We start from the raw sequence: 13,257 nt of genomic DNA, 5'->3' as shown, positions 1-13,257 counted from the left end.
TGCAAAGCTTAGCTTGGATTTGGTTTGGCTGTCATTGATCCAGGGTGCCCTTCTGCAGCCCACTTCGGTTGAACTAGTCCTGATACTAGAGAGGCAAGAACTTGTAAAGTTCCTGGAGTGGGGAAAGCCGCTGGAAAACCCCCAGGCTGGATCTGCTGAGACAGGAAACAGAGAGGTGGGATCCAATTTGAGGGGAGTCCTGGAAGCACCACAAGCCCACTGGTGTTTTCTCAGAACATTTTAGACATATTGTTCTGTAGCTTGTCTAGGGACAGGTCCTAGAGAATCCATGGATAGAAAATATCCCCAGGCTTGTCGGGGCAGGGACGGCAGCGGGCTGGGAGCAGCAAGGCTGCACTCAGCACTGTCTGTGCTGGGACACCTCTGCTCATCAGTCAAGCTGATGGTGCTGCGCAGGCACTCCCGGAGGAGAGGCAGTTTTCCAATAAATCTTGAGGTTTCAGGCAGGCAGAAAGCAGGAGTCACTGCATTGTCAGTGGTGTGGATGAGCTGAGCTGAGGCAGCTTCAAAGGACACAGTAAGTTTGGGCTTGAGGCCTCTCTTAGGGCCCATCACTCACCCCAAGGGGTTGGTTTGTGCCGTGCCAGTGTCAGCAGCAATGTTTCAGTACATTTGCTGGAAACCTCACAGTTGCAGTCAAGAACCAAAATATCTGCCCTTCCTCTGCCACAGGCAGCACTAGATGTGCTTAAACACTAGCACAAATGGGGGTTCAGGCAGAGCACAAAACCATTGACTTATTGTCTCTTTTTTCCCCTTTTCCTTCCCCCCTCGCTACCAGTTATTCCACTCCTCCACAGGACACTATGGAAGTGTTCCCTGAGAACCTGCTCTCAGACTCTTCCCTCTCACCCAGCCTTCTGGCAACCTGAATTCACTTCTCAGCCCTCTGTTTCAGGGCATGTCTTGGACTAGTTTAACCTCCAGAATTTCCCCAGTTCCTCCACTCTCCCTGGACACAGCGTGTTGTCCTGCCCCACAGCTGAAAACGTGCCCTTCCAACAGGGTGGATCAGTACTGGTTTTATGTAACACCAGTCCAGACATTCCCGGGGTTGGGCAGGCTTTATTGAAGAGCAGAACAGGAACAGCCTGAGGTGACCTTGAGCCAGGCTGCCACACCACCCTTCTGGGGAAGAGCCTCGCTGTGCCCCTCCATAGGGCTCCAAATGCAGAGCAGAGTGCTGACAACCAACCCTGGGTTTAAATAACTGTATTTTTGTGCTTGTGGAAGAGCTGTGCCCCAGCTTCACACACACAGACTCTGGGATATGCTCACCAAGAGGCAGGGAAACTGAGTCCAAACCCTGTGTGTAGCAACAATACCTTCCAATGGTTTTAAGGAGGGCACAGAGCCAAAACATAAATAAAAGCAGGAGCAGACACTCTCTCCTGAAGCAGAAACACCCCTCAAAAAACAGCAGCAGCAGCAAAGGTAACTATTACTAAATATTTGTGTTTAAAAGCAAAGTACATATTATACCAGCTTTTCTGTAGGGAGAAAGAAGGCAAACAGGAGAAAACCCAAAGTGTGTGTGTGGGTATTGCAGGATAGTGCTGGGAGAGGGAAATGAAGGAGACAGTGAAGTACTAACCCGAGAAAATGGAGAAATCAGTTAAATTTAATTTGAGTAAGAGCAAATATTGCAAGCGAAACAACTGCATGAAACCGAAGAGCAAAGTAACAGTTTTAGTTGTATTCTTGTTTTTTGATTTATTTGAAGTTTAAATCCGAACTTCCTGGATGTGCAGTGTAAATTTTAGGGATGGTTAGAAGAAAATCTACAGTGATTATCATCTACAATGCCTGAGCCTTCTCCAGCACTGAATACAAGGCCAAGTGTCCACATCTGCTATCATCTATTTTTACACAACTGCTTGTGACTCCTTGGCTTGCTGACCACTCATTTTTTAGCATGTAAGTAAACATCACAGTACTTTACTCAGACATGGTTGTTGAGCATGTACAGCTGACACTGAAAGCAGTTTTGTTGTGGTTTTTTTTAGAAAAAAAGGTCTTGAGGGGAGATGAGTGTAAGTCAAATTATTCAGTCTTTAGTTTGCTGGGTTTTGACAAACATTTATTAATGCAAGTCTTAGCAACAAAGTTTTTTATTGCAGTATTTTCAACCAGCAGCAATGTCACAGCTCTACAGCACAAAGCCAGGATGATACACACTTCTTGTTCACCCTATTTCCACACTGCTTTGTGTATCAGATGTGCTCAGAAACAATCTGATGGCTCCATCATCTCCACTTCTGAGACAGCACAGCCCAAAAATCTGTCAGCCTGCTTTACTCCCCCCTAAATTATTCCATCTGTAAAGCACAAATAACAAAATATATTTTTACTTCTAAGAGCTTCACTTATCTGCAGAAAAATAGAACTGCTTAAGAGTGAGCAAGTTAGATTATGGAAGGGTCCAAGCACACACCTACAGGTTCTGGACCTCCCAAAAAATTTGTGAGGAAGCAGCATTCACAATTTGATCCAACTAAAAAGGAGCCAGCTAGTGTTCAAGGAAAGGAGATTCATCCTATCCAAAATGCTGAATGCCCTCTCGTTCTCCCTAGAGCAGGATGAGGAGCATAGAGCTGCAGCTGTGAAACTTTTCTCTAAGTACTGGGACACATTAAGAATGAGCCTTCCAAACACTGCAAAATTTCAGAAAAAAAACCCTAAAGTTTTTTTGTTTTGGTTTGGTTTTCTTTTTCCAAAACATAGTGAAAAAGCATACAGAGCTTCAATATCCACAGCAAAAACCAAAAATCAAACAGAGCTCCTCTGATCTAGAGTGCTTTTCTTAAGGTATTCAGAGACTTTAGTGCATTCTTTTTAGAACTAAGCTCGGAAACTATATTTAATTTTTCATTTTATTAGAAAACTAAACTGTGTGAGGCAAAGAAACATTTAATCAAACACACAACAGTGAAAACATGGCACTGACAAGGCAATTAACCCAACCATTGTAACAAACTCTGCTTCAGGCTTCTCTATTGCTTACAGTCAAGTGTACATCATCTCTGCCATGTGAGACATCTTCTTGGGAATATATAAGTAGTATTCCATGTATCCCGAAAGATCTTCAATAGTCACGTCATCCACAAAGGCTCGAGCTTGCTCGGAACAAGACCTGGGAGAGCTTGACGAGGCTGTCCCACAAGGGGACCTGCTTTGGAGAGAGTGGGCATGGACTCCCAGGACTGCCTTCTCGCACTCCGACAGGACGCTCCGGAGGCCGGAGAAGGAATACACCTCCATGGTTCTCCACTGCTTGCACTGGCACTTCTTGTCCATACAAGGGCACTGCTTGCCGTTGCCAAGCATGGATAAGGACTGGAAATCTGAGGTTTGGCTCGAATGCAAGCTGGTTTCAAAGGAGGAGGGGGGAGCAGGGCAATGCTCTCTCGACTTCTCCAAAGGCTGCTCGGCGGTGAACGCTTCCCGCGGTTCAGTTCTGCCCTCGCTGGCCTCGAGGGGAGGATCCTGCCCGTCCTTCGTACCGTGTTCTGCCGGGACGAAAACGTCTGAGCTGACGATGCCCTTCGATGTGTCTGCCTGGGATTTGTGTTTCAGCTGGCTGTTGGCTTTCATGTTGCAATATGTGAATTTGGGAGGATGCAGGACCGGAGACTTGGAGCGCCGGCGGCGCGGGACCCTCGCCGACCCTCGGGAAGGCTTCCTCACACACCTGCGGGGTCACAACGGGGGAGCAGGTAGGTAACTGCAGAATCGACACCACAGCTCAACAAGCTCTAAAATGTGGCTGAAAATGCCTCAGAAGATTTTTTTTTTCCTGCTTAGAAAAGCCAGGTGACTGGTCACTTACTACCTCTGACAGGAACAGCGGAGGAGTCTGAAAAAGTTTGGGCTCCCCCAAAGGAAAGACATGTACAAACAGCCCTTATTTAAGGTGCTTCCCCCAATCTCCTGTGTTAAGCAAATGATACTTTGTCATCCCAAGCTGAACTGTAGTAGAGAACCTGTACCAGTTGGAGCTGCAGGCAGAATCACCCTGAATATCCAGATACTTCGATACAGATATAAAATAACCCAAGAATGAAGTGAGAGGGGGTTGCAAAGGACTACCGAGGAAATCAGTGGAAAAGGAAGTTTTAGGAACCCCCTCTAAGAGAAGAGGCAATATTGGTTTTGAAGTCTTTGATGAAATCCCCTTAGAAACATCGTATTGATTATGGAAAAATTTTGTAATAGAAAGGAGAGAAGAGATATGTTGAAGCAACTAATTAACAACAACTGGCACTGAAAGCAGCCTGCAACTGTTAAATGTCTCATGTTTTACCCATGCCACGCTTCCTTGGAACAGACAGTCTGCTGCTTGGCTCCATCCACAGCTGCTCTTGTTGTTGTTCTGAGGATGGTCCCGTCGCCCACGGCCAGAGCTGCAATGCATCTGGGGAAGGGAAATGCCACGTCACAGCAATGCCTGAGCACCCAGCTCCAGAGGTCCAGATTCAGTCTGTTCCCTCTGGTTGCTCAGCTATCACAGTTAAATTCCCAGCCTTGACTTCCTCTGTAGTCAGTGGGTAGAAACAGGGCACTTACAGGGATTTATCCGACCCCTCTTTACTACACTGGCCTCAGTCAAGTGGCTAAAGATAGGTGAGATGAAATGAAAGGCAGCCAAAATGCCCAGAGGCCGATGTCATGCCCTATTTGTAGCAAAATGACACGTTAGAGGAATGTAAACTCAGGTTTCCAGGCGTTCTGGTCAGACAATAGTTGTTAAAATAGCCTCCCACTCATCTGAAATGCAAAGTCAGGAACCAGGAGCAGCAGGGTGAGGGGGAGTCAGTGGGGAAGGGGGTGAGGTACAACAGATAAGGACAGATTATTGGTTCATTCATCATTAAATTTCCCAGATAGACATGGAATAACCCTGGAGGTCCAGATGACAAACGTAAATGCCTCGGCACACGAATCTGTATTTATGATGGCTGTAGGTATGATTTGGAACATAGGATAGGAAATTGTAGGAAACAAGGCTGAAATTCTAGCAAAGAGCCCCAGCACTCTGCCCAAAGCTGATCTTAAGGGATGATTCACAAGCCTTGAGCAGTTCAAAACACATGCCTGCAAAACAAGATCTTTTTATGCCTAAGAAGGTATCATCAGTAATCACCCAGAATCCCACACAGTCTGCCAGTGGTACTACATCAGAAGTGGGATGTCTAATAAGCACAGCTCCTTGTTAGAGAACAGACATTTTTTTCCACACTTCTCAGAAGACCTCCTGAAGCAGAAGAAACAAGTAGCAAAGCAAAGTGTATTTCCACAAGCAGGGGAAGTCCTGAGTTTGCAGTACTGACGGCTGTGGAGATGAATTCACAGGGTAACAATGTCAATACAAAGCTTTCTCCTGTGTCTGTGAATTCCTAAAAGACTTCCCAGTGAACTGCCTCACAGAGTGTTAGACATTTATTAGCTCCTACTTTTAAGGAAAATCTTATCCTGCATATAATCAGCACACCCAGCGTGTTATGGAACAAGTTTTTAATACCAGAATGGTTGCATTTTGCTCCACAAAATCCCCTGAAACCAGAAACAAGCTCTGTATCACAGCAGGTGACTACAGCTACCCTGACAGTTAAGAGTGGGTTCATTGCTTTAGGCAAGTCATTTGTATTTCCTTAAAGTCAGTGTGTAATTTCAGTCGGATATTGTGTCAGAATTAGTCTGTAATAAAGTACTCCTTTGCATATTGGACAGTTATAATTACTATATTTCATCTGAAGTGATGCAGTTGTCTTCTCCTGAAGAGCAAAGAAACTTTCACCAAATTACTTTTTCTTTTTGAAATGCAAAGTAACAGCAAACAAATACAAACAAGTAACAAAAATCTGACGGATTACATGGCCCTTTTGGTTGCTCACTTACCCTGCTGCATCCACTCTCAGCTTTTTGAATGCTGTTTGTAGACTCTCTTCCTCTTCATCTTTAGCTTCCAAGTCCATTGATGAGCTCTCAGTGGGTAACCAACCGTGCCATATAGAATAAACTGAAATACAGAGATTGGGATTTGATGCTGAGGTCTGACCACGAGTGGTCTGTACAAAACTGACTGACCCTGCCATGGGTGCTCGTTCTTCTGGGGGCAACACCACTCCTTTGTGATCAGGCCTGCCCAGGGCTGCTCACTGTGAACCCCGAGTTTCTCAGAACAGGCACAGCCTGTGTCAAAAATAACAGGGAATGAGCAAACAGATGTTATGGATCCTATCAATCCATATGTAACTTGGATCTGTGAGCACGGGCAGCAGAGCCTCAAGAAGGTACAGAACCACAGGCTGGCTGAGGCTGGAGGGGATCCCGCAGGTCTTGCCTTACTGCTCCAGCAGGGCCACCCCGAGCTGGCTGCCCAGGTAGCTCTTGAATACCCCCAAGGAGGGAAGGCTGCAGAGCTGCCCGGGCTCAGCCCCCTCAGTGCCCCGTCCCGCTCGGGCAGCACCTCCCGCGTGTCAGGGCGTGTTCACGGCCTCTGCTCCCGTCCCGGGCACCGCTCAGCGCAGCGCGACCCTGTCCCCTCCGCGCCCACCCTGCGGCCACCACACACCTCGCTGAGACCCCTCCGGACCCTTTTCCCACCGGGGCGGCCGGCACTGCCCCCCGTGACCGCCCCGCGCCCCAGCCCGAGCCCGGGCCCCGCCGCCCCCTGCCCCGGGGCCTCTGCGCGGGAACACCCGCGGCGGCCCCTCCGCGCCCCCATCCCCGGGGGCGGTGTGGCGGCTGTCCCGGTATCCCGCTGTCCCGGGGGTGTCCCGGAGGTGTCCCGAGGGTGTCCCGGAGGTGTCCCGGGGGTCCCGGTGCCGTCACTCACCCGCCGCCTTCCCGGGGGCGCGCAGCACAACAGGACGTGACGTCACGGCCCCGCGAGGGCGCGCCCGGGCCCCGCCCGCCCCCGCTGCGCGCGTGCGCGAGCGCCGCCTGTTCCTGAGGGGGCGGCGGGAGGCGCCGGGCCCGGCCCTGAGCGCGGTGAGTGCGGGGTCCCTCATCCCCATCCTCATCCTCGTCCCTGTCCTCGTCCTCATCCCCTGTCCCTGACCCCTCTCGCTCCCCCGGGGCCGGTGAGCGCCGTCGTGTCCCCCCGGCGAGCCCCTCCCGCGCGGTTCCCCCCGCGCTGGGTCGGGGGAGCCCCGCGGGGTCCGCGCTGAGTCACGGCCCGGCCCCGCCGCGGGGGTCGGGGGTGGGCTGGGGAGGGGAGTCCGGGGGGGGTGGGTGGTGTCAAAAATACGGGATTTAAAAAAAAATACGAAATTCGAAAGTGTCAAATTTAAGAATGGGAGATTTTGAAAAAAAAAACAAAAACCAGAAGATTTAGAAATGCGAAATTTAAAAATGCCAAAAAAAATTTTAATGCGGGTTTTAAAGCAAAACTTTTAAAAAGGCGAAATTTTAAAAGTGTAAAATTTGAAAGCTTTAAAATTTTAAAAGGTGAAATTTTAAAAGTGTAAAATTTTAGAAGCGTAAAACTTAGAAGCTTTAAAATTTTAAAAGATGAGATTTTACAAGTATAAAATTTTAAAGCTTTAAAATTTTAAAAGATAAAACTTTGGAAGAGATGAAATTCAGAAACTACAAAATTTTGAAAGATAAAATTTTGAGTATGCGAAATTCAAAACCTATAAAATTCTGAAAGATAAAATTTTGAAGGTACGGAATTTAAAAACTGTAAAAATTTGAAAAGATAAAATTTTGAAGATACAAAATTTAAAAACTGTAAAATTCTGAAAGATAAAATTTTAAAATATAAGTTTTAAAAGTACTTGTTCTGCATTGTTTTGAGCGTTTGCTGGGTCGGTGGTGAAGGGCAGCACAATAAAATACTTCCTCTAAAACTGGTACTATATTTTCAGTCATATACAATGATTTTTAAAATTTTAACCCTCATCCTCCTGCTAAGGTTATGTAATACAGGAGTTTGGTATGAAAAAAAGAAAAAATATGTGGCCTGATTTTTATTTTATTTTAAAGAATCATTTAAAGATGATTAAGGGGGCCAAGGAAAAAACTGAAGTAGGGATCCTCTGTTTCACCAGAGCAGTAGTATTTGGTTAAGAGAGTGTACAAAATAGTAACTTGCTCAGATTCCTGTTGTCAGTGTCTGTGTAAGTTCCTCTCATGTTTACTCACTCTCTGACTCACTGGACAACATGTGCCTTGAAATTGTTATGATACATTATCCTTCTGTGTGTGTCATCAGAGCTGTCTGCAATCCAGGGTGTCCAGGTGAAATCACAGGACAGGGAGCAGCCAGAAGAGCAGCAGGGAGAGCAGCCACCTCCAACGGGATTGAGGTGGTGAGGGAGCAGAGATTGCCCCTCATAAGTAACTCAGCTGCAGAGGTGCAGATAACCAGTCCCTTCCTCATCTCAGTGGCCCTTCACTGGGTCCTCTCCAGCAGGTCAGTGTGTCTCCTGTTCTGTGGAACCCACTGCTGGACACTCCAGCTGTGGCCTCACCAGTGCTGAACAGAGGGAAGGATCAGCTCCCTGGACTTGCAGCCCAGGATACCTTAGTGCCTTTGCCCCAAGGGCCTCTTTCTGGCCCATGTCCATCTTGGTGTCCACCAGGACCCCGAGGGCCTTTTCTGCTTGTTCCTCCCCAGGGCAGGGCTTTTCCTTCCCCTTGTTCCTGTCGAGGTCCCGCTGGTGTATCAGCCACTCATCCCAGTTTGGTGACAGCAGCAGACTTGCTGAAGGTGCTTTGCCACATCAGCCAGATCATTAATGAAGATGATGAAAAGGACTGTTCACCAACTGATATTGGAACATTTTAATGGCTATTTGCAATACCATGTTCTGGTAGGATTGTATAGCTCTTGCTGGGGCCTAGACATAGAGTCAAAAAATGTTGTTTGGCTTAAAACTTTATCTTTTTCTAAGAAAAATCTGTTGGTTTGAGTCTTGACCCAACATCGAGTCCCAGATGTGGAAATAACAGTTGTAACAGAGTGACTGTTTCTAGTGGTAGTGCTCCTTCTCACTTTCCCCTCTTCTGCAATTATTGTGGTAACACTGTAAGACAAGTAGCAGACTTACTGGACTGTAATGGATGTGCAAGATTCTTGTTGACACCAAATTTTACTTTGAATTGCTAATTCAGCTACAAGAGACTGTTTGTTTCATTCTTGGGTGTCATAAAGCTGCTTCTGAATCAGCTTTCAAAAATGTTCTGGTAGAATGACCTCAGCTTAGCGTGCACAGTGTGCTATTTTGAGTTTATTTTCATGTATTACGGTGCTGCTGGGCAACTAATGTTTTCAACGAGGATTTGGCCTTTATTTTCTTATGCCTTTTTTCTGCTCGTAGCAGTACATGGTAACTCCATCACCTTCTGGCCATCCCAATGATGAAATCAGAAGCTAAGGATGGAGAAGAGGAAAGCCTGCAGACAGCATTCAAAAAGCTGAGAGTTGACACAACTGGGTAAGTAACACCACAGGGAGGCACAGAGTTAACATATTACAGATGGACTCGAGGGGAACACCCTTGCTGTGAAATTTGAGGGAATGAGGTAACTGCAAAAGGTTAGGCATGGAAAGCCTTCATTACAGTTAAACAAACTGAATTCCCCACCTGTGGGCTGCACTTCTCAAGGAATTGTAATTTGTTTGATTGCTGTCAGCTTGCAGCTTGAAACAGACCTCACAACCATGAGCAGCTGACAGCTGCTTGAAATGAATTTTGGCATTAATCTGCCTGCCAGAGTTCACCAGTACTGGAGTCCATAGTGCTACAGCTCTGCTGTTGAAGTGAGCCTGTTGTCATGGCTCTGAAGGCCTGGCATGAGAATAAACTCTCATCTTTTCCCGGGAGAGAAACTTTCTTTCCATGTCACTGAAAGAGTGCATTAGATTCAGTGCATGATTCCCACACAAACTATTTTCATTGCTGTCACAGATTTTCTATTTATAACCAAAATCATTACATGGGAAAGAATGCTTTTTGTATTGTCTTGTTTTGTGGGAGATCTGACACGTGGCACTTTCCCTCACTGACCCAGGTAAGGGAACACAAACACCATGTATCTTCTGATCATTTTTATGATCAGGAAGCTGCTGTCAGTGATGCAATTATGCAGTGTCTGAAATGACAGTGTAGGTAAGGCAGCATGTAAAGATCAAGGTGTTAACTGGAATTACCACAGAGCTGAGATTGTCAGTAGATGGGCTTCTAAAGCTATCTTTCTTTTAAGTAATTAAACTCATTAGTAGTGAATTGCCTCTCCTTTTTACAGTATCTCTAGTCCCACCCCCTAGCTGGGCATACTTAGTTACTTTGGAATTTTTACTGGTGGCCTTCAATTTTCTTCTCTTTGTTCACTATCCTTTAAATGGAAACTTAAGGATTTGGATTTGGATTCTCTTAACCCCATCCTAGATTAGTGTGTGGGACTCATTTTCATTTCTCAGGTTATCCACCCTGCTTACAAACTAATTTAATACAGGATTCAGAAAATAATTTTCTTGTGAATTCCAGTGTAATGTGTGAAGTCACGACTGAGAAAAATTGTTCTTATTACAAGTCATTCGAAATGGGAGTCTGGGATGAACTTACAGCACCAGAAAATTTAGTAAATATTCTGAGATCCCTGGCTCGAGTAGAAGTTGAAGGTCTGACACGTCTGTGTTGCTCAGTAGTATGAGGAGTTTTAGCTTATGTTGCCCTAGACAGAGGCTCAAGTGTTCTTCAGCTAAACAAAGTCTATTTATGTCCAAAGAACATTTATTTTTAGGAAAGAAAGGCTTATTTGTCTCTGGAAAAAGAGACGTGTTTCTTCAGTGATGGTGTTTTTCCCCTCCCCTCTCTCGGGAAGCTGAAATTCAGTCATTGTGTGTGTTCATCATTGACACGGGGGGTTTGGGCCTGCTGCTGAATGGCATCCTTTGGTGAAAGAGTGTTATACAAACCTTTGAGAGAGGAATATGTAAACACTTATCCTTCTAATTTGGGTCTTTATGGGCAGGATTTTAAGACGTATTCTAAATGATTTGGAGCGATGTTGTCTGGGAGAGAAGATTCATAAGGGTTTTTTTCATAATCATATTGCTAACCAGTCTAGGCTGTTAACTGTTCATTCTGTCTTTCACAGATCTACTACTTCTCTCTCTGTGGGTGAAGGGACAAGTCCCAGAGCACTAGTTAGAACAGTGGCAGATGAAACCAAACCTAAGACTGTGTGTGCTTCTAAGGAAACCTGGCATGGGTAAGAGAAGCTTGGGATTGTCAGACTACTTCAAATGATACTGCATTGGAAGGGAATTTTAAATAGACAAGGTTTCTAGTAAGTACCCCCCTAAACAAGGAACCTCAATGTGCTTTATTAAAGAACTGTTTCAAATACTGCACCCCACTTTTTTTCTGTTCATATATGACTGCTGTTCTAATTTACAGTTATGTGAAGTGAAATGCTGGTCAGCTCTAGGTTGCTAAACGTTACAGATGTTTCTCAATACAAATGTGAGTTGCTGGTTTTGAATCAGACAGTGATGAATGCACCTCTTTCAATCATCCTTTGACGTTGCAGAAGCTGTCATCGTGCCTTGGGAACAAGATTAAAATAAAGAATTGATTTCTGGAGTGTCTGTGCAGAACTTCATGCTCATCTGAAACAAAAGCTCCCTTTGCCCTGGATTCATTGCTTTTGTGCTGCCTTCTTGTTCTTTGTCCTTCTCTTAGGGGTTATTTTGTCATGTCTCACATGCTTTACTCATTTTCTAACTTTAAAAACCCTCTCTTTTGAGTTAATTTCTCTAGTGTTCCTTTTGTATTTTATAAGCTGCTTGACTAGTACAAAGTCAAATTCCAAGATAGCAGAACACCCTGAGTTTAAGGCTCTTGCATGCAGTATAAATGCAGTAGGGATTTTGCCCAGTGCTATTTGTGACCCAGCAACAAGTCTTGTAGTGAGTCTTCACTCCCCCTTGTGTCCTTCCCTGGCAGGTCTATGAAGAAGCCCCCGAGAGGAGTCGTGAGAACCCAGCGTCGCAGGCGTTCCAAGTCCCCCATTCTTCATCCTCCAAAGTTCATCCACTGCAGCACGAAGTCGCATTCCACGTGCAGCCAGCTGGTGCAGAAGAGCCAGCTGGATGCCCAGGACGACAGCAGTGGGTTTGGGATGCCAGTCTCCAGGGAAGCTGGTGCACACGGACGATGCAGCGCTGCTCCTGACCCTGGCCACAAGGGAGCTGAGGTTGAGTCTTTGGGGGTTTCTGGTACACGGTTGACATCGGAGAACAGGCAGGAGAACTCTCCAGCTGCAGCTTCTCCGGTGTCCAAAGCCAGCCTAAAGACTACGGAGCTTTCTGACTTCCAGTCCATGTGCAGGCTGAACACGAGTGAGCCGTGTGCCTGTGCAGGTAAAGCCTGTCAGTGCAAACTGTGGCAAGACATGGAAGTGTACAAATTCTCTGGCTTGCAGAACAGCCTCCCCCTGGCACCCGACAGAACAGTTTCTGAGGATCACTCGCAGCCTTTGCCATCAAGAACTCCCTCAAGTTCTCCACGCTCTTGCTCTGAGCAAGCCAGGGCCTTTGTGGATGATGTGACAATTGAAGACCTTTCAGGATACATGGAGTATTACTTGTATATTCCAAAGAAAATGTCTCACATGGCAGAAATGATGTACACCTGACAGCAGTGAGCGCTAACGAGCACCAGAAGGGTGGCTGGTTTAAATCTGCTGTCACACTCGTGAAGATCCAACCCACTCCCTGCTCACTTGCAATAAAAACACTTCTTTGCATCTCAGCTGATGTTCATTATTTAAGCTGGACCAACAGTTTAGTTTCAGCATTATAATTTAAGCTTGGAATAGATAACGAGGTAAAACGTACCTACCTGTACTTAAGACCCAGCACTTGGGAAATTCTATTTTTGTTTTCAAAATCCTGTTTTTGTTTTGCTGGAGGAAAAGAGTGCCTATTTTGCATGGTGATTAGAGCCCTTATTGTCAGACACCTGGTGTAATTCAGTTTCTTTGAAAGTACTTTGACCTCAGGTTTTAACACTTAGGCTTGTGTTTTTGGATGCTTGTCCCTCTGATTTTTTTTTTTTTTTCATAAAGGAGTGTGACCATCTCCCCTTGGTACTCTTACCACTCTGGGCAAATTCAGGAGATGCAGTCACCTCTTCTTGAGTAGAGGCAGTGGTATTTCTTTGTGCCTGAAGAGGCTTTATTTCTGATGGGCTGATCAGGCATCCTCCTTCCCTGTCT

At 46.0% G+C, this 13,257-nt stretch overlaps 2 protein-coding genes across 6 annotated transcripts; one reads left to right on the top strand and one right to left on the bottom strand.

Moving 5' to 3' along the window:
- Positions 1-1,624: 1,624 nt before the first annotated feature.
- On the bottom strand, positions 1,625-6,966 carry LOC116795371 (oxidative stress-responsive serine-rich protein 1-like). The gene is made up of 4 exons (XM_032705044.1): positions 6,860-6,966; positions 5,920-6,040; positions 4,325-4,435; positions 1,625-3,712 (listed from the first exon to the last, which is right to left on the bottom strand). Exons 2-4 carry the CDS (start codon positions 5,994-5,996, stop codon positions 3,028-3,030), a joined length of 873 nt encoding a protein of 290 aa, XP_032560935.1. The 5' UTR covers positions 5,997-6,040; positions 6,860-6,966; the 3' UTR covers positions 1,625-3,027.
- Positions 6,930-12,791, top strand: OSER1 (oxidative stress responsive serine rich 1). 5 transcript variants are annotated; one of them, XM_032705041.1, is made up of 5 exons: positions 6,979-7,014; positions 8,243-8,443; positions 9,354-9,467; positions 11,134-11,247; positions 11,985-12,791. In XM_032705041.1, exons 3-5 carry the CDS (start codon positions 9,388-9,390, stop codon positions 12,673-12,675), a joined length of 885 nt encoding a protein of 294 aa, XP_032560932.1. In that variant the 5' UTR covers positions 6,979-7,014; positions 8,243-8,443; positions 9,354-9,387; the 3' UTR covers positions 12,676-12,791. The 5 variants fall into 5 exon arrangements, with proteins under 5 accessions (XP_032560929.1, XP_032560933.1, XP_032560932.1 ...); XM_032705039.1 differs by lacking the exon at positions 6,979-7,014 and adding an exon at positions 7,657-8,147; XM_032705038.1 differs by lacking the exon at positions 8,243-8,443 and having other exon boundaries at positions 6,930-7,014.
- The last annotated feature ends 466 nt before the right edge of the window (positions 12,792-13,257 follow it).

This window comes from Chiroxiphia lanceolata, chromosome 17 (genome assembly GCF_009829145.1).
Source record: "Chiroxiphia lanceolata isolate bChiLan1 chromosome 17, bChiLan1.pri, whole genome shotgun sequence".
Classification (NCBI taxonomy): Eukaryota; Metazoa; Chordata; class Aves; order Passeriformes; family Pipridae; genus Chiroxiphia; species Chiroxiphia lanceolata.
The sequence above is the reverse complement of the archived record's forward strand: the minus strand, read 5'-3'. Positions and strand labels throughout refer to the sequence as shown.